General features: G+C 48.7%; 1 protein-coding gene across 1 annotated transcript; it reads right to left on the bottom strand.

The window, feature by feature from the left end:
• Positions 1–20,526: 20,526 nt before the first annotated feature.
• Positions 20,527–20,921, bottom strand: LOC127926034 (calcium-activated potassium channel subunit beta-4-like). Its single transcript, XM_052511300.1, is given in 2 exon segments — positions 20,527–20,651; positions 20,654–20,921. Coding segments are annotated over 2 exon segments (333 nt in total). The 5' UTR covers positions 20,862–20,921.
• Positions 20,922–21,380: the final 459 nt, after the last annotated feature.

Below are 21,380 nucleotides of genomic sequence, written 5' to 3'. Positions count from 1 at the left end.
TTGGTCAGACAAGCAGGAAAAATTTGTTATATTTGATTGTGTTAATATCCCAATCCTGTTTCTCTAGCATTCACTAGTGTGTGTGTGTGTGTGTGTGTGTGTGTGTGTGTGTGTGTGTGTGTGTGTGTGTGTGTGTGTGTAGTTGATGATAGGACAGGACCAATGGAGCATTTAGACATCTGTATCAGCAAACAAGGAGCCCATTTCCACTCTGCTGAGCTGTCAGTCTGGTTGCTGATGGCTGGAGGGGAAGAGTTCGTCGTAACCATTTCCCATTCAGTAAAGTGATGTTCAACAACATCCCTCATCCTCTCCTCTAACCACCTTCACACACCTTTAATCCCAGGAGGACTTAAGGACGTAAATCTGAGTGTCAAGGTTCACGGTCCTGCTGTAGAGAAAGTTCCCTGATTGGTTTATGTCACTGATAGCCTGATTAACCAACGTCAGGAGGACAGAGACTCCCAGGTAGCCTGATTACAGGAGGACTGAGACTCCCCAGGTAGCCTGATTACAGGAGGACTGAGACTCCCCAGGTAGCCTGATTACAGGAGGACAGAGACTCCCCAGGTAGCCTGATTACAGGAGGACTGAGACTCCCAGGTAGCCTGATTACAGGAGGACTGAGACTCCCCAGGTAGCCTGATTACAGGAGGACAGAGACTCCCCAGGTAGCCTGATTACAGGAGGACAGAGACTCCCCAGGTAGCCTGATTACAGGAGGACAGAGACTCCCCAGGTAGCCTGATTACAGGAGGACTGAGACTCCCCAGGTAGCCTGATTAACCAACGTCAGGAGGACAGAGACTCCCCAAGGTAGCCTGATTACAGGAGGACTGAGACTCCCCAGGTAGCCTGATTAACCAGAGTCAGGAGGACTGAGCCTCCCCAGGTAGCCTGATTAACCAGAGTCAGGAGGACTGAGCCTCCCCAGGTAGCCTGATTACAGGAGGACTGAGCCTCCCCAGGTAGCCTGATTACAGGAGGACTGAGACTCCCCAGGTAGCCTGATTACAGGAGGACTGAGACTCCCCAGGTAGCCTGATTAACCAGAGTCAGGAGGACAGAGACTCCCCAGGTAGCCTGATTAACCAGAGTCTGGAGGACTGAGACTCCCCAGGTAGCCTGATTACAGGAGGACAGAGACTCCACAGGTAGCCTGATTACAGGAGGACTGAGACTCCCCAGGTAGCCTGATTACAGGAGGACAGAGACTCCACAGGTAGCCTGATTACAGGAGGACTGAGACTCCCCAGGTAGCCTGATTAACCAGAGTCAGGAGGACTGAGACTCCCCAGGTAGCCTGATTACAGGAGGAGTGAGACTCCCCAGGTAGCCTGATTAACCAGAGTCAGGAGGACAGAGACTCCCCAGGTAGCCTGATTACAGGAGGACAGAGACTCCACAGGTAGCCTGATTACAGGAGGACTGAGACTCCCCAGGTAGCCTGAATACAGGAGGACTGAGACTCCCCAGGTAGCCTGATTACAGGAGGACAGAGACTCCCCAGGTAGCCTGATTACAGGAGGACTGAGACTCCCCAGGTAGCCTGATTACAGGAGGACAGAGACTCCCCAGGTAGCCTGATTACAGGAGGACTGAGACTCCCCAGGTAGCCTGATTACAGGAGGACAGAGACTCCCCAGGTAGCCTGATTACAGGAGGACAGAGACTCCCCAGGTAGCCTGATTACAGGAGGACTGAGACTCCCAAGGTAGCCTGATTACAGGAGGACAGAGACTCCCCAGGTAGCCTGATTACAGGAGGACTGAGACTCCCCAGGTAGCCTGATTACAGGAGGACTGAGACTCCCCAGGTAGCCTGAATACAAATATAATACAAATATTCCAAAACTTGCATCCTGTTTGCAATAAGACACTTAAGTAATACTGCAAAGAAATTAACGTTATGTCCTGACTACACAGCGTTATGTTTGGGGCAAATCCAACACAAAATATCACTGAGTACCACTCTCCATGTTCTCAAGCATGATGACGGCTGCATCATGTTATGGGTATGCTTGTCATCGTGGACTAGGGAGATATTTAGGATAAAGATAAACGGAATACAGCTATAAGCGCAGGCAAAATCCTGGAGGAAAACCTGGTTCACTCTGCTTTCCAACAGACACCAATTCACCTTTCAGCAGGACAATCATATAAAACAACAAGGCCAAATATACACTGGAGTTGCGAACCAAGATGACTTTGAATGTTCCTGAGTGGCCTAGTTACAGTGTTGAGGAAGCCTGTTCCAGCAGTCAATGACCTAAAGGGCCCTCTTTGGTCTCATGGGATGTTACAGTGTTGAGGTAGCCTGTTCCAGCAGTCAATGACCTAAAGGGCCCTCTTTGGTCTCATGGGATGTTACAGTGTTGAGGTAGCCTGTTCCAGCAGTCAATGACCTAAAGGGCCCTCTTTGGTCTCATGGGATGTTACAGTGTTGAGGTAGCCTGTTCCAGCAGTCAATGACCTAAAGGGCCCTCTTTGGTCTCATGGGATGTTACAGTGTTGAGGTAGCCTGTTCCAGCAGTCAATGACCTAAAGGGCCCTCTTTGGTCTCATGGGATGTTACAGTGTTGAGGTAGCCTGTTCCAGCAGTCAATGACCTAAAGGGCCCTCTTTGGTCTCATGGGATGTTACAGTGTTCAGGTAGCCTGTTCCAGCAGTCAATGACCTAAAGGGCCCTCTTTGGTCTCATGGGATGTTACAGTGTTGAGGTAGCCTGTTCCAGCAGTCAATGACCTAAAGGGCCCTCTTTGGTCTCATGGGATGTTACAGTGTTGAGGTAGCCTGTTCCAGCAGTCAATGACCTAAAGGGCCCTCTTTGGTCTCATGGGATGAATATTATCAATATTTTTCATAATTTCACAATTAATCAAGATTATTATTTCAGAAAACCCGATGAAAATCTGGTGTTTCTATGTCAAACAGTTGTGTTATGTTTCTGTGATGTATATAAAGTGTAATATTGTAATATATAACTCAACATGTCATATATTTCAACTCTATATCTGACATGATACATGTGTGTTATTTTTTCTTATGTATATTCGATATTTCTGTATTTTATTTTCAATATATTCTTAAAAAATTTCTAAAAACATGTTTTTATGAATTCATGCTGTCACATCAAAACGTGGTTTAAGTCAAGGGGCTCTGTGTATGGAAGCAGGGCATCATGGGAAGACGAGGATGTTTAAAACACATGTATGGTCTCACTGGAGAGTTTCTCTGGGAAGTTTGGAGCCGGAGCCGGTGACTAGAGAATCTGACTTCGGAAACTGGAAAAAAAGATTGAGTCAATGAGCCTGAATGGAGTGGTGGAGAGGAACTAGAGAGGAAAACAGTGAATCATCTCTCATCTCTATTGGCTGCTGGTAGTCAAGGTAGTCCCTGTCTCTATTGGCTGGTGGTAGTCAAGGTAGTCCCTGTCTCTATTGGCTGGTGGTAGTCAAGGTAGTCCCTGTCTCTATTGGCTGGTGGTAGTCAAGTTAGTCCCTGTCTCTATTGGCTGGTGGTAGTCAAGGTAGTCCCTGTCTCTATTGGCTGGTGGTAGTCAAGGTAGTCCCTGTCTCTATTGGCTGGTGGTAGTCAAGGTAGTCCCTGTCTCTATTGGCTGGTGGTAGTCAAGGTAGTCCCTGTCTCTATTGGCTGGTGGTAGTCAAGGTAGTCCCTGTCTCTATTGGCTGGTGGTAGTCAAGGTAGTCCCTGTCTCTATTGGCTGGTGGTAGTCAAGGTAGTCCCTGTCTCTATTGGCTGGTGGTAGTCAAGGTAGTCCCTGTCTCTATTGGCTGGTGGTAGTCAAGGTAGTCCCTGTCTCTATTGGCTGGTGGTAGTCAAGTTAGTCCCTGTCTCTATTGGCTGGTGGTAGTCAAGGTAGTCCCTGTCTCTATTGGCTGGTGGTAGTCAAGGTAGTCCCTGTCTCTATTGGCTGGTGGTAGTCAAGGTAGTCCCTGTCTCTATTGGCTGGTGGTAGTCAAGGTAGTCCCTGTCTCTATTGGCTGGTGGTAGTCAAGGTAGTCCCTGTCTCTATTGGCTGGTGGTAGTCAAGGTAGTCCCTGTCTCTATGGCAGTGGAAGACCCGCCCACTCCAGGGCGAAAACATAGCTAGATAGTCTAAATATAGAAGCTGTCTGGTCTGTCTGTCTGGTCTGTCTGTCTGGTCTGTCTGTCTGGTCTGTCTGTCGGTCTGGTCTGGTCTGGTCTGTCGGGTCTGTCGGGTCTGTCGGGTCTGGTCTGGTCTGGTCGGGTCTGTCGGGTCTGTCGGGTCTGTCGGGTCTGTCGGGTCTGTCGGGTCTGTCGGGTCTGTCGGGTCTGTCGGGTCTGTCTGGTCAGTCTGTCAGTCTGTCAGTCTGTCTGTCTGTCTGTCTGTCTGTCTGTCTGATTCACATCCTTCTTCCTTTAAGGCTGAATGGTGACTGGGGAGTGAATCTGAGGGACCAGGGAGATAAAACATAAAACCATATTAATGAATCTCTACTGTCTGGTAGTGGGTTGGTGGTAGTCAAGGTAGTCAGTCGTCTCTACGACAACATACTAAGAGCGAAACATAGCCAGTTGGTAGGGTATAAATAGAAGCTGTGGTGTGTGGGTGTGGTGTGTGTGTGTGGTGTGTGGTGTGGTGTGTGTGTCTTATGCCAATCACATGCAGTATCCTACTCCTCGCCACTCAAATAAAAACAAGCCTGTGCCGCTTTGTCACGTCACCATGGCGACGAGGGGAACGTGACAAGGGCGGAGACGAGGCTTTTCTGTGAATGAGGAACACAAGGAGAGGTAGCGGACGGGAGGGAGGAGAGGTAGCGGACGGGAGGGAGGAGAGGTAGCGGACGGGAGGGAGGAGAGGAGAGGAGAGGTAGAAGAGGGGAGGGAGGAGAGGTAGCGGAGGGGAGGAGAGGTAGTGGAGGAGAGGGAGGAGAGGAGAGGTAGCGGACGGGAGGGAGGAGAGGTAGAAGAGAGGAGGAAGGAGAGGAGAGGTAGTGGAGGGGAGGGAGGAGAGGAGAGGTAGCGGACGGGAGGGAGGAGAGGTAGAAGAGGGGAGGAAGGAGAGGAGAGGTAGCGGACGGGAGGGAGGGAGAGGTAGCGGACGGGAGGGAGGAGAGGTAGCGGACGGGAGGGAGGAGAGGTAGCGGACGGGAGGGAGGAGAGGTAGTGGAGGAGAGGTAGCGGACGGGAGGGAGGAGAGGTAGCGGACGGGAGGGAGGAGAGGTAGCGGACGGGAGGGAGGAGAGGTAGTGGAGGGGAGGTAGTGGAGGGGAGGTAGTAGAGGAGAGGTAGTGGAGGGGAGGTAGTAGAGGAGAGGTAGTGGAGGGAAGGGAGGAGAGGAGAGGTAGTGGAGGGGAGGTAGTAGAGGAGAGGTAGTGGAGGGGAGGTAGTAGAGGAGAGGTAGTGGAGGGGAGGTAGTAGAGGAGAGGTAGTGGAGGGAAGGGAGGAGAGGAGAGGTAGTGGAGGGGAGGTAGTAGAGGAGAGGTAGTGGAGGGAAGGGAGGAGAGGAGAGGTAGTGGAGGGAAGGGAGGAGAGGAGAGGTAGTGGAGGGGAGGGAGGAGAGGAGAGGTAGTGGAGGGAAGGGAGGAGAGGAGAGGTAGTGGAGGGGAGGTAGTAGAGGAGAGGTAGTGGAGGGGAGGGAGGAGAGGAGAGGTAGTGGAGGGGAGGTAGTAGAGGAGAGGTAGTGGAGGGGAGGTAGTAGAGGAGAGGTAGTGGAGGGAAGGGAGGAGAGGAGAGGTAGTGGAGGGGAGGTAGTAGAGGAGAGGTAGTGGAGGGAAGGGAGGAGAGGAGAGGTAGTGGAGGGGAGGGAGGAGAGGTAGTGGAGGGGAGGTAGTAGAGGAGAGGTAGTGGAGGGGAGGTACTAGAGGAGAGGTAGTGGAGGAGAGGGAGGAGAGGAGAGGTAGTGGAGGGGAGGTAGTAGAGGAGAGGTAGTGGAGGGGAGGTAGTAGAGGAGAGGTAGTGGAGGGGAGGTAGTAGAGGAGAGGTAGTGGAGGAGAGGTAGTGGAGGGGAGGTAGTAGAGGAGAGGTAGTGGAGGGGAGGTAGTAGAGGAGAGGTAGTGGAGGGGAGGTAGTAGAGGAGAGGTAGTGGAGGAGAGGGAGGAGAGGAGAGGTAGTGGAGGGGAGGTAGTAGAGGAGAGGTAGTAGAGGAGAGGTAGTAGAGGAGAGGTAGTAGAGGAGAGGTAGTGGAGGGAAGGGAGGAGAGGAGAGGTAGTGGAGAGGAGAGGTAGTGGAGGGGAGGGAGGAGAGGAGAGGTAGTGGAGGGAAGGGAGGAGAGGGGGGGTAGTGGAGGGGAGGGGAGGAGAGGAGAGGTAGAAGAGGGAAGGGAGGAGAGGAGAGGTAGTAGAGGGGAGGTAGTAGAGGGGAGGTAGTGGAGGAGAGGGAGGAGTGGGGAGGAGAGGTAGTGGAGGTAGTGGAGGTAGTGGAGGTAGTGGAGAGGAGAGGAGAGGAGAGAGAAGATGAAGGAACCCCAGCTGACTCCTTGTGGGTTAATGCCAAATCAGTCAAGTGTTCCACAGGTAGTTTAATCAAGCCATTACCCAGGAGCCTGTGCTCTCATTAGCCAGCAGCACCAAAGGTCACTGCTCCCAATGGGTGGGGCAGAACAGGGACAGCCAGTCTGAATACCCCCTCCTCAACATCATCCCACACCCCCTCCCCCTGCTCTGGCTCCCCTCCTCCTCCCCCTCCCCTCCTCTCCTCTCCCCCCTTCATCACCCTAAGTAATACATGAGTAATTCACTACAGTATTTACAAAGCATTAATAAACCCTTCAACCATACAGTATGTCCTGTACTGAAAGAGACCATGACTCTCCCTCCTCCTCCCCTTCATCACCCTAAGTAACCCATGACTAATTCACTACAGTATTTACAAAGCATTAATAAACCCTTCAAACCATACAGTATGTCCTATACTGAAAGAGACCATGACTCTCCCTCCTCCCTCCCTTCATCACCCTAAGTAACCCATGACTAATTCACTACAGTATTTACAAAGCATTAATAAACCCTTCAAACCATACAGTATGTCCTATACTGAAAGAGACCATGACTCTCCCTCCTCCTCCCCTTCATCACCCTAAGTAACCCATGACTAATTCACTACAGTATTTACAAAGCATTAATAAACCCTTCAAACCATACAGTATGTCCTATACTGAAAGAGACCATGACTCTCCCTCCTCCTCCCCTTCATCACCCTAAGTAACCCATGACTAATTCACTACAGTATTTACAAAGCATTAATAAACTCTTCAAACCATACAGTATGTCCTATACTGAAAGAGACCATGACTCTCCCTCCTCCCTCCCTTCATCACCCTAAGTAACCCATGACTAATTCACTACAGTATTTACAAAGCATTAATAAACCCTTCAACCATACAGTATGTCCTATACTGAAAGAGACCATGACTCTCCCCGGTGGTTCATTTGGAAATCGGGAAAGGAACCAAAAGAAAATCACCATTAGAATAAAGCAGATCTGCGTAGTGGCATAGAGATGTAGAGTACAGATCTGCGTAGTGGCATAGAGATGTAGAGTACAGATCTGCATAGTGGCATAGAGATGTAGAGTACAGATCTGCGTAGTGGCATAGAGCTGTAGGGTACAGATCTGCGTAGTGGCATAGAGCTGTAGAGTACAGATCTGCATAGTGGCATAGAGCTGTAGGGTACAGATCTGCGTAGTGGCATAGAGCTGTAGAGTACAGATCTGCGTAGTGGCATAGAGCTGTAGGGTACAGATCTGCGTAGTGGCATAGAGCTGTAGAGTACAGATCTGCGTATTGGCATAGAGATGTAGGGTACAGATCTGCGTATTGGCATAGAGCTGTAGGGTACAGATCTGCATAGTGGCATAGAGCTGTAGGGTACAGATCTGCATAGTGGCATAGAGATGTAGAGTACAGATCTGCGTAGTGGCATAGAGCTGTAGGGTACAGATCTGCGTAGTGGCATAGAGCTGTAGAGTACAGATCTGCATAGTGGCACAGAGCTGTAGGGTACAGATCTGCATAGTGGCATAGAGCTGTAGGGTACAGATCTGCATAGTGGCACAGAGCTGTAGAGTACAGATCTGCATAGTGGCATAGAGCTGTAGAGTACAGATCTGCGTAGTGGCATAGAGCTGTAGGGTACAGATCTGCGTAGTGGCATAGAGCTGTAGAGTACAGATCTGCGTAGTGGCATAGAGCTGTAGGGTACAGATCTGCGTAGTGGCATAGAGCTGTAGAGTACAGATCTGCGTATTGGCATAGAGATGTAGAGTACAGATCTGCGTATTGGCATAGAGCTGTAGGGTACAGATCTGCATAGTGGCATAGAGCTGTAGGGTACAGATCTGCATAGTGGCATAGAGATGTAGAGTACAGATCTGCGTAGTGGCATAGAGCTGTAGGGTACAGATCTGCATAGTGGCATAGAGATGTAGAGTACAGATCTGCGTAGTGGCATAGAGCTGTAGAGTACAGATCTGCGTAGTGGCATAGAGCTGTAGGGTACAGATCTGCATAGTGTCATAGAGCTGTAGAGTACAGATCTGCATAGTGGCATAGAGATGTAGAGTACAGATCTGCGTAGTGGCATAGAGCTGTAGAGTACAGATCTGCATAGTGGCACAGAGCTGTAGAGTACAGATCTGCATAGTGGCATAGAGATGTAGAGTACAGATCTCCGTAGTGGCATAGAGCTGTAGGGTACAGATCTGCATAGTGGCACAGAGCTGTAGAGTACAGATCTGCATAGTGGCATAGAGATGTAGAGTACAGATCTGCGTATTGGCATAGAGATGTAGAGTACAGATCTGCGTAGTGGCATAGAGCTGTAGGGTACAGATCTGCATAGTGGCAAAGAGCTGTAGAGTACAGATCTGCATAGTGGCACAGAGCTGTAGAGTACAGATCTGCATAGTGGCACAGAGCTGTAGAGTACAGATCTGCATAGTGGCATAGAGATGTAGAGTACAGATCTGCATAGTGGCATAGAGATGTAGAGTACAGATCTGCGTAGTGGCATAGAGCTGTAGGGTACAGATCTGCATAGTGGCAAAGAGCTGTAGAGTATAGATCTGCATAGTGGCATAAAGCTGTAGAGTACAGATCTGCATAGTGGCATAAAGCTGTAGAGTACAGATCTGCATAGTGGCATAAAGCTGTAGAGTACAGATCTGCATAGTGGCATAGAGCTGTAGAGTACAGATCTGCGCAGTGGCATAAAGCTGTAGAGTACAGATCTGCATAGTGGCATAGAGCTGTAGAGTACAGATCTGCATAGTGGCAAAGAGCTGTAGAGTATAGATCTGCATAGTGGCAAAGAGCTGTAGAGTATAGATCTGCATAGTGGCATAAAGCTGTAGAGTATAGATCTGCATAGTGGCACAGAGCTGTAGAGTATAGATCTGCGTAGTGGCATAAAGCTGTAGAGTACAGATCTGCATAGTGGCACAGAGCTATAGAGTACAGATCTGCATAGTGGCATAGAGCTGTAGAGTACAGATCTGCGTAGTGGCATAAAGCTGTAGAGTACAGATCTGCGTAGTGGCACAGAGCTGTAGAGTACAGATCTGCGTAGTGGCATAAAGCTGTAGAGTACAGATCTTTATTAAGTTCCATTCCAACGTCATTTTACACAACTGGAGACTTTGATAGATTATTATTTTATACTGCACAAATGATGGAAAAGGTAGGCGACACTGACAAACTGAGAATCTGAGATCAATAAAAAAAGACCTTGTCTTGAATCCATCTATAGCCCAGTCCAAGGTGTGTGGAGACACATATTGTAGGCTACAGTAGGAGGAGGAAATTATAGTCCTAAAATTGCTTTCCAGTTTTACTGACTCACTCCCTGTTGATGGCTGATGCGCTCGTGCCAAAAGCCTCTCTGTCTCTTATTTTATAAGTACAGCAGATTAATGTGTTGGTAGCCTACAGCAGAGAGTCTTCTCTTTTCAGCCGGAGCCATCTGCTTTCCAACCTGTGTTTTCCCTCGATTGTATTTGAAATATTGAGAAAGGCCTGTTTGGTCTGCATGCTGTTTGTTCACTGATAGATTTGCCGCTCGTTCCCGACAGTAGACTATTCCTTGTTATTGGGCTACAATCAACAGCTAGGCTATTCCTTGTTATTGGGCTACAATCAACAGCTAGGCTATTCCTTGTTATTGGGCTACAATCAACAGCTAGGCTATTCCTTGTTATTGGGCTACAATCAACAGCTAGGCTATTCCTTGTTATTGGGCTACAATCAACAGCTAGGCTATTCCTTGTTATTGGGCTACAATCAACAGCTAGGCTATTCCTTGTTATCGGGCTACAATCAACAGCTAGGCTATTCCTTGTTATTGGGCTACAATCAACAGCTAGGCTATTCCTTGTTATTGGGCTACAATCAACAGCTAGGCTATTCCTTGTTATTGGGCTACAATCAACAGCTAGGCTATTCCTTGTTATCGGGCTACAATCCACAGCTAGACTATTCCTTGTTATCGGGCTACAATCCACAGCTAGACTATTCCTTGTTATCGGGCTACAATCCACAGCTAGACTATTCCTTGTTATCGGGCTACAATCAACAGCTAGGCTATTCCTTGTTATTAGATTACAATCCACAGCTAGGCTATTCCTTGTTATTGGATTACAATCCACAGCTAGGCTATTCCTTGTTATTGGATTACAATCCACAGCTAGGCTATTCCTTGTTATTGGATTACAATCCACAGCTAGGCTATTCCTTGTTATTGGGCTACAATCAACAGCTAGGCTATTCCTTGTTATCGGGCTACAATCAACAGCTAGGCTATTCCTTGTTATTGGGTTACAATCCACAGCTAGGCTATTCCTTGTTATTGGGCTACAATCAACAGCTAGGCTATTCCTTGTTATTGGGCTACAATCAACAGCTAGGCTATTCCTTGTTATTGGGCTACAATCCACAGCTAGGCTATTCCTTGTTATTGGGCTACAATCCACAGCTAGGCTATTCCTTGTTATCGGGCTACAATCCACAGCTAGGCTATTCCTTGTTACTGGGCTACAATCAACAGCTAGGCTATTCCTTGTTACTGGGCTACAATCAACAGCTAGGCTATTCCTTGTTACTGGGCTACAATCCACAGCTAGGCTATTCCTTGTTACTGGGCTACAATCAACAGCTAGGCTATTCCTTGTTACTGGGCTACAATCCACAGCTAGGCTATTCCTTGTTACTGGGCTACAATCCACAGCTAGGCTATTCCTTGTTACTGGGCTACAATCAACAGCTTGGCTATTCCTTTATATTGGGCTACAATCCACAGCTCGGCTATTCCTTGTTACTGGGCTACAATCCAGGGCTAGGCTATTCCTTGTTACTGGGCTACAATCCACAGCTCGGCTATTCCTTTATATTGGGCTACAATCCACAGCTTGGCTATTCCTTTATGTGGGCTACAATCCACAGCTAGGCTATTCCTTTATATTGGCTACAATCCACAGCTTGGCTATTCCTTTATGTTGGGCTACAATCCACAGCTATGGAAATGTAAAATAAATAAGCTATGGATCATCTGTGGCTTAATTATAGGCCTTTTGGTGGTGTAGTATTCTGAATGATTTCATTTATTTCTGAACAGACAACAGTACTTATATAACTTGGGCTAATGTATTACAAGGTATCAGGACTGTTGCAGTTTCTCCAGAATCGTGCAGCTGTGATTCTATAAGGAAACAAATGATGAATTGCAACGCTGGAGAGACGAGTCGCAGGCTCATGTCTATCAGAGCAGAGAGGGAGAGAGATCGTAGAAAAGTGAATTCAATTTTAGTTATGTGAGAGAGAGATACAGGCACGGTTGTCATACAGCCACGGCCACCCGTTGGTCTCACACATACACAGTGGCGACCCGTCATTCAAGGCAGCCCATTTGAATTAAATACATTTTTGGGGGGGGGGGGAGGGGTCTTGCCTGTTCCGCATTTTATTTTGGTGTTAATATGTGTCACATATCAGTTTGTAAACAATGTAAAAAAATATATATATGTATATATATATATATAATTGGGTTCATAAAGCCGCATACAAACGTGGTCTCTTTTTGCTTTCTTAAGGCAGCTCCAACATGCAGGTGTTTCAGACTAGCTCAGTGCTTTCTGTGGTGGTGGGAAAGGCAGCAGAAAATATGGAAAGTTGCACCGTGATTGGCTCAGTGTTCTGTCACTCATGGGGACACCTCGTCACCGCCAAGTCAAAAGGGTAGACCAAGAAAATTCTATCCCCTTTGGTGCTGCCATAGAGTTACATTAGAAGTGCCCATCCAAGAAGGCTCAAGGACATTGGGCGGCAGGGTAGCCTAGTGGTTAGAGCGTTGGACTAGTAACCGGAAGGTTGCGAGTTCAAACCCCGAGCTGGGGTTTGAGGTAACAGGCAGTTAACTGTCGTTCTGCCCTTGTCTGGTTAAATAGGAAATAATAATTGTTAACCCACTGTAGCTTTATTATCCCAGGTGGCCTTCTGCCTTTGGTAGGCCGTCAATGAAATAATAATTTGTTCTTAATGACTTGCCTAGTTAAATAAAGGTGAAATATATCTTTTTAATCATACTTTCAAAACCTATCTAGCAGTCATCATCATGAATCGAGTCGGCAATCTACTGGCAAATCCTTCTTAATCATTGTCATATGAAGACAAATAATGAAGAGAAAGTATAGATAAAATCCAATGCTCATCGGCCATTGGACATAAACATTACACAACAAGTTGGAAATCGCAAATTCAACAATGAGTGGTTTGGAAGGAATCAGTGGCCACCTGCAAGCATTGCAAAGCAATCATTAGCCTGCTCTTCAGTGGAGTGGCTGTGTGGTCCCAAGTCTAAGATTACGGGTCTCTTTTCCTAGTTTAAAATTATAAACATTCAACATTGGCCATGCTGTCAATGAAGCATGATTTGTGCCGCGCTCAACTCAACCGTTAACTCTGAACTGCAAAAACTAACTTTAGTGAGTTCAAGACAACTGGGAACTCGGGGAAAAATGAGCTACGACTGGGAAAATACGTTTCGAACTTTCACTCAACTCGGAATTGTAAATCCGGGAACTCTGGCCGCTTTCTGGAGCTACAACCTGAAGGTCACTGACGTCATCATGATTCATATTTTCTTTGTGTTCCAGTTCCCAGTTTTTGAGTTCCCAGTTTGTCAACGAAGGACCACCGCGCTACCTTCCTGTTCAAGTGAGCACGGCACAACAAGGTGAGTCCAAAAATGTATTGCATGCTGCTGCATAAATGATCTAATATATTAAGGAGATGTATAGTGTGTAGACTGTAGCTAAGAAATTAATACCAGGTGTATATTGTGTAGTAAACTGTTAGTAGCTCATGTGTCTCACCCTGATAATTTGGTCTATATTCACCTCTTAATTTCACCTACTGTTCTGACTTGGTGGTGCACATGTAGCCTATAACCTGTTTTAGAGAAATGTAGTCATTGAATATTGTAAGAGCTTTCATTGTCTGCTTATATATGCCCCCTTTATTTATCCTACACTTCTGAGTTGGTGTACAGGGAGAACATTGTAAGAATGGCCCATGTTCTGAATTCTGTCGCTGTACATTTCAAAAGTGCCAGACAAGGTTCCGCTGATATCCAGGTATAGCAGTGGTAAGGTGTTGGGACTCTGCTGATATCCAGGTATAGCAGTGGTAAGGTGTTGGGACTCTGCTGATATCCAGGTATAGCAGTGGTAAGGTGTTGGGACTCTGCTGATATCCAGGTATAGCAGTGGTAAGGTGTTGGGACTCTGCTGATATCCAGGTATAGCAGTGGTAAGGTGTTGGGACTCTGCTGATATCCAGGTATAGCAGTGGTAAGGTGTTGGGACTCTGCTGATATCCAGGTATAGCAGTGGTAAGGTGTTGGGACTCTGCTGATATCCAGGTATAGCAGTGGTAAGGTGTTGGGACTCTGCTGATATCCAGGTATAGCAGTGGTAAGGTGTTGGGACTCTGCTGATATCCAGGTATAGCAGTGGTAAGGTGTTGGGACTCTGCTGATATCCAGGTATAGCAGTGGTAAGGTGTTGGGACTCTGCTGATATCCAGGTATAGTAGTGGTAAGGTGTTGGGACTCTGCTGATATCCAGGTATAGCAGTGGTAAGGTGTTGGGACTCTGCTGATATCCAGGTATAGTAGTGGTAAGGTGTTGGGACTCTGCTGATATCCAGGTATAGCAGTGGTAAGGTGTTGGGACTCTGCTGATATCCAGGTATAGCAGTGGTAAGGTGTTGGGACTCTGCTGATATCCAGGTATAGTAGTGGTAAGGTGTTGGGACTCTGCTGATATCCAGGTATAGCAGTGGTAAGGTGTTGGGACTCTGCTGATATCCAGGTATAGCAGTGGTAAGGTGTTGGGACTCTGCTGATATCCAGGTATGTTAGTGGTACAATGTTAGCAGTGGTAAAATCTCCACTGTGTAGGTAAAGTGTTGAGACTCTGCTGATATCCAGGTATAGCAGTGGTAAGGTGTTGGGACTCTGCTGATATCCAGGTATAGCAGTGGTAAGGTATTGGGACTCTGCTGATATCCAGGTTCTTCAGTGGTAAGGTGTTGGGACTCTGCTGATATCCAGGTATAGCAGTGGTAAGGTGTTGGGACTCTGCTGATATCCAGGTATAGCAGTGGTAAGGTGTTTTTTTTCTGCTGATATCCAGGTATAGCAGTGGTAAGGTGTTGTGGACTCTGCTAATATAAAGGTATAAAACAGTGGTAACAGGTGTTGGGACTCTGCTGATATCCAGGTATAGCAGTGGTAAGGTGTTGGGACTCTGCTGATATACAGGTATACCAGTGGTAAGGTGTTGGGACTCTGCAGTGATATCCAGGTATAGTAGTGGTAAGGTGTTGGGACTCTGCTGATATCAGGTATAGCAGTGGTAAGGTGTTGGGACTCTGCTGATATACAGGTAACACAGCAGTGTAATGTTGGGACTCTGCTGATATCCAGGTGTAGCAGTGGTAAGGTGTTGGGTCTCTGTGACTGATCCAGGTATAGTAGTGGTACACACACTCTGCTGATATCCAGGTTGGTGTTTCAACAGTGGTAAGGTGTTGGGACTCTGCAAATATCCAGGTATAGTAGTGGTAAGGTGTTGGGACTCTGCTGATATCCAGGTAAGAAGTGGTAAGGTGTTGGGACTCTGCTGATATTTAAATTCAGTTTGTAAAGGTGTTGGGACTCTGAAAATCTGATATCCAGGTGTAAACAGTGGTAATGTTGGGACTCTGCTGATATCCAGGTGTGGTAAGGTGTTGGGACTCTGCTGATATCCAGGTATAGCAGTGGTAAGGTGTTGGGACTCTGCTGATATCAGGTATAGAGTGGTAAGGTGTTGGGACTCTGCTGAAACCAGGTGTAGCAGTGGTTGTTGGGACTCTGCTGATAACCAGGTGTAGTAGTGGTAAGGTGTTGGGACTCTGCTGATATCCAGGTATAGCAGTGGTAATGTTGGGACTCTGCTGATATCCAGGGATGATAGCAGTGGTACACACTCTGCATATCCAGGTCAATAGTAGTGGTTCAGTGTTGTGACTCTGCTGATAACCAGGTACGACCTCAATCACTCTGCACAATATCAGGGCATAGCAGTGACAGTTCAACTCTGCACCATTAAGTTTGTTGTTGGGGGCACTGAATCAGACACAGTGAAACACAGAACTCTGCTGATATCACATAGCACACACACCAAAAAGGTACAGCTAGTTATTTGTTCACTCTGCTGACAAGATAGCAGCTAAATAGGTGTCCCAACTGCTGAATCAGTCACATGCAGTGGTAGGTGATGGGAACTTAAACATGGACTGGGACTCAATAGCAGTGAACCACTTGCTCTGCTCCTCCCACTGAGCCATTTGGTAACCAATCAAACCCTGCTGATATCCAGGTTAGCACTCCAATCCAGACTCTGCTGATATACAGGTATAGTAGTTAGTGACTCTGCTGATATAAGGATAGTCATTATAGAGCAGGACCCCTGATACAACACAGTAATTTGGTAAAGTGCCTGTCATTAAACACTGTGGTACAACCCCTGTTTCACAAGCATTGCTGACTGCAAGTCATTCAACCCCTGGTACATAAGAATGGTAGATTACATTCTCAAGTTTATTCAACCCCTGGTTCCTTTGGTGTTTACATGCTGATCCAAAAAATCAACCCTGATTCCTTTGGTAGCTTACTGCCACTCATTCAATGTGTTTGAACCTTCAGACCCCAATCAGCTCTGAGAAATTAGATCATGTGAAAAGAATTTCCTGGTTCGTTTGGTCAAAAGAATTAGAGGAAAAAAATCAGAACTTTGGCTCATTTTTTTAAACACAGCCAATTATTTTAACCCCTGATGTTCCTTTTCCCTGCAAATCCAAGTCATTCAGCTCAAATGAACCCTGGTTCATTTCCCCGTAGGAACAAAGACCAACACTCACCATCAGACCCCAGTTCCTTTAGTGCTTACTGCAAGTCATTCAACAGGACCTTGGTTCACACACACACACACACACACACACACACATTCACACACCCACACACACACACCAATAAAAACAGCTAAATCTAAGTGCCAAGTCATACGCAAAAGTTGTACAACTTACAATCAACATGCAGGGTCAGGGATGATAACATTCAACATGGACTTTAGTTGCTACTCCCAAATTCAACCCTATTCCCTATTTGTGCACTATTAGGGAACAGGGTTCATTCAACCCCCTCAGTTCAGTTTCCAAGCCTGGTAGCCCAAACTGCCAAGCTCATCTGAACTGCAGGATTGAGTCTACTAAACATGAACAGACAGACAGACTGACTACAACACAGTGTAACTAAAGTGAGTCATTTGCCTGCTTACTGCCAAGTCATTCAACCCCTGGTTCCTTTTTGCCTGCTTACTGCCAAGTCATTCAACCCCTGGTTCATTTGGTAGCTTACTGCCAAGTCATTCAACCCCTGGTTCCTTTGGCAGCTTACTGCCAAGTCATTCAACCCCTGGTTCCTTTTGCCTGCTTACTGCCAAGTCATTCAACCCCTGGTTCATTTGGTAGCTTACTGCCAAGTCATTCAACCCTGGTTCCTTTTTTTGCTTCATTCTGCCAAGGTAGCTTAGCCAAATCATTCAACCCTGGTCTGGAGGTTTACATTCAACCCCTGGTTCCTTTGGTAGCTTACTGCCAACTCATTCAACCCTGGTTCGTTTGGTAGCTTACTGCCAAATCATTCAACCCCTGGTTCGTTTGGTAGCTTACTGCCAAAACATTCAACCCTGTCATTCAACCCCTGGTTCGTTTGGTAGCCAAGTCATTCAACCCTGCCAAGTCTGTCATTCAACCCCTGGTTCCTTTTCCTGGTCAGCCTTTGGTAGCTTACTGCCAAGTCATTTCAACCCCTGGGTTCGTTTGGTAGCTTACTGCCAAATCATTCAACCCCTGGTTCGTTTGGTAGCGTACTGCCAAGTCATTCAACCCCTGGTTCGTTTGGTAGCGTACTGCCAAATCATTCAACCCCTGGTTCGTTTGGTAGCGTACTGCCAAGTCATTCAACCCCTGGTTCGTTTTGGTAGCTGGGTTCGTTTGGTAGCGTACTGCCAAGTCATTCAACCCCTGGTTCGTTTGGTAGCTTACTGCCAACTCATTCAACCCTGGTTGGTTTGGTAGCTTACTGCCAGCCAAAGTCCCAACTGACCAGCCAAAGTTCTTTCCTCTCAGTGCCACTGTCTGCAGTCATTCTAACCTCATCCCCAGGCTCAGGCTCAGAGAGAGAAGGCTGGGTTTACATTGGTCCTAAATGGTACCTAATTACTTTTGGCCACACTTTTCCCTTCTCGCACACTACTTTTAGTCACCCTATTCCCTTAGTGGACAAAAGTAGAGCACTACATGGGGAATAGGGTGCCACTTTAAATGCAGACACATGCGATCGTGCATCACTGTTCAAAGCTGTGCTCCTGTTGCCATAGAACCCAGTCAGTAAACATAGAGGCGTGTTAAAGACACAGGACGGAGGGATGCAGTGGTGTTACCATGGAGCTGGGGGAGAGGAGTACCTGTGGTGTAGCGGGAGAGAGGTCTGTTCTAGACAGCAGGGAGGAGGAGAGGGGGGTGAGAGGGGATGTAAGGAGGAGGAGGAGGAGGAGAGGAGGGACAGAGGAGAGGAGGGGACAGGGAGGTAGGAGAGGAGGGGACGGAGGAGGGAGAGGGGACAGAGGAGGGAGGGGACGGAGGAGAGGAGGGGACAGAGGAGGAGAGGGAGGGGGACAGAGGAGGAGGGGACAGAGGAGGGGACAGAGGGAGAGGAGGGGACAGGAGGGGAGGGGACAGAGGAGAGGAGGGGACGGAGGGAGGGACAGGGAGGGGAGGGGACAGAGGAGAGGAGGGGACGGAGGAGAGGAGGGGACAGAGGAGAGGAGGGGACAGAGGAGAGGAGGGGACGGAGGAGAGGAGGGGACAGGGAGAGGAGGGGAGAGGAGAGGAGGGGACAGAGGAGAGGAGGGGACGGAGGAGAGGAGGGGACAGAGGAGAGGAGGGGACAGAGGAGAGAGGAGGGGACGGGAGAGGAGGGGATGTAGGAGAGGAGGGGACAGAGGAGAGGAGGGGACAGGAGAGGAGGGGACAGGAGGAGAGGAGGGGACGGAGGAGAGGAGGGGGACAGAGGAGAGGAGGGGACAGGAGGAGAGGAGGGGACAGAGGAGAGGAGGGGACAGAGAGGAGAGGAGGGGACAGAGGAGAGGAGGGACAGGAGGAGAGGGAGGGGACAGAGGAGAGGAGGGGACAGAGGAGAGGAGGGGACGGAGGAGAGGAGGGGACAGAGGAGAGGAGGGACAGAGGAGAGGAGGGGACAGAGGAGAGGAGGGGACGGAGGAGAGGAGGGGACAGAGGAGAGGAGGGGATGAGGAGAGGAGGGGGGACGAGGGGAGGGGGACAGAGGAGAGGGGGGACGAGGGGAGAGGAGAGGAGGGGACGAGGAGAGGAGGGGACAGAGGAGAGGGATCGAGGAGAGGAGGGGACGGGAGAGGAGGGGACAGAGGAGAGGAGGGGACGAGGAGAGGAGGGGACAGAGGAGAGGAGGGGACAGAGGAGAGGAGGGGACAGAGGAGAGGAGGGACGGAGGAGAGGAGGGGACAGAGGGAGGAGGGGACAGAGGAGAGGAGGGACAGAGGAGGGAGACAGGAGGAGAGGAGGGGACGGAGGAGAGGGGGGACGGAGGAGAGGAGGGGACAGAGAGAGAGGAGGGACGGAGGGAGAGGAGGAGAGGAGGGGACGGAGGAGAGGAGGGGACGGAGGGAGGGAGGGACAGGAGGGGACAGAGGAGAGGAGGGGACAGAGGAGAGGAGGGACGGAGGGGATGAGGAGGAGGGGAGGAGGGGGGACAGAGGAGGAGGACGGAGAGGGAGGGAGGGAGGGGAGGAGGAGGGAGGGGAGGGGAGAGGAGGGGACGGAGGGAGGGAGGGAGAGGGGGAGGAGAGGGAGGGAGAGAGGAAGGAGAGGAGGGAGAGGGGAGGAGGAGGAACGGAGGAGAGGAGGGGAAAGAGGAGGGGCAGGAAGACAGGAAGAGTTGAATGGAGGACTAGGAGAGGAGGGGACAGTACCCCAGAGGAGAGGAGGGGACAAAGGTATAAACACACTATCTACAGAAGAACACAAGATGAGAAGGTTGGATTTCAACACTTCTGAAGGGGAGGAGAGGGAGGAGGGGAGGAGAGGGAGGAGGGAGGAGAGGGAGGAGGAGGAGAAGGAGAGGAGGGAGGGGGAGGATGAGGAGGGAACGGAGGAAAGGGGAACTGGAAGACAGAAGAGTTGAATGATGGTATGATGAAGAACACAAGATGAGAAGGTGATTTCAACCCTTCTGATTAGATGATGATGATGATGATGATGATGATGATGATGATGATGACCACAGAGAATTTGAAGAAATTCTCAAAAGGACCAAGACATTCCCGATTTGTAGTCTGAGAGGTGCACGTCTGAAAAGTAATATCACACAATGGGACTAGAGAGTTTAATGGACCAACTGAAAAGAAAAGAGACCTTCACTCACACAGACGTTTGGGCTTTCTGTCCCAAAGGAGTCATTTAGTCTTCTCTGTTCCTCTTCATCACAGTAGAGGTTCTCTTTGTGAGTGATGATGAGGCTATGTCTCTAGAATAGACTTGGACAGGTGTAGATCCTCTCACACTTGCTGTAAAGTGACTTTTTACGAAAGTTAAACTCATTATTTAAGTCTGTGATTGTTTTGCCATATCTTTGGAATAGAAAATAGCAAGATGTTATTTCGTCTTTAGTATACAAACAGCGTGTTTACATTAACATAGTTTTAAAAAACAGGCAACTATTAACATAATATCGATCTCATGTCAATAAACTGAGACTGGGAACTTTTCCAGCCAGACACTTTGCCTTGCTACTGTATCGATCGTTCACAGCTTTGCATTCAGTAACTGCAACACTGTGTCGACTATAAAGTCTAGAGCGCTCCTTCACAGTGTTCTCGTTCTAGAGTTGTAGTCATTTACCTTTTATAAATGGTTCAGCACCAGTTGCTGTTCATCAAAGTGCAGCAGAGCCACGGAGTTCGATTCGGAATTATTGACGAATATCTGCAGACACGGATACAGCGAGGTCCCCTTGCAGTCCGCCCCGTGAACACGCACTCGAACATCTCCTCCGGTCTGAGCACGGACACCACCGTGCAGTTGGCCGGTTTGCTCTGCATGCTCTGTAGAGTTGGACTGAGCCAGCAGAACCCGAGGATAAAGAGGGACAGGATGCCACAGACGATGAGGAACAGTCCTAGTCGGATACTCTTATCCTCCGCCTCCGAGTACTCGTATGACACCCTCATTTTCGCCATTATGCTCCTCTTCGGTCTGAAAAGAGCTCGAAAGTGACGGAGAGGAGAGCTGGAGAGGGGCTTCTCTGCGCTGTGTTTGCCCCAAACACTGGCAGCCTCTAGGAAAACGTCCTCTCACTCAACCGGCCTCCGCGCCCCTCCCTTCTGCATGGAGAACTTTGCGAAAGCAGGAGCAGCTGCGGTCCAGCCTGTGCCTGCCCCCTCCTCCCCTCGCTCTTATGCGCGTGATATCTACTTCATATCACAACGGTCCGTAGAGATGTGGATTTTGCTGAAAGGCTGGATGTTGCATCTGGGATTAGGTTCGGAGTAAATGCCCCTCCTTTACTGGCGATCAGATGATGCGCTGCAGCGGTCCTCGCCGTGGCTCCGACATCCACCACTTCGCTGTGGACAAACTGGTCTACTGTTGCCCCTTTAGAGATGGAGCCCGCTTTCTCTGCTCACGGTGCCGAGAGGTCTGAGGACCAGCCTATATAGCCTGAGGCGAGGATCTTTCTACAGTTAAAAATAGGTCTC

This window comes from Oncorhynchus keta, unplaced genomic scaffold (genome assembly GCF_023373465.1).
Source record: "Oncorhynchus keta strain PuntledgeMale-10-30-2019 unplaced genomic scaffold, Oket_V2 Un_contig_6643_pilon_pilon, whole genome shotgun sequence".
NCBI classification, from domain to species: Eukaryota; Metazoa; Chordata; class Actinopteri; order Salmoniformes; family Salmonidae; genus Oncorhynchus; species Oncorhynchus keta.
This window is presented reverse-complemented; position numbering and strand designations above follow the sequence as displayed.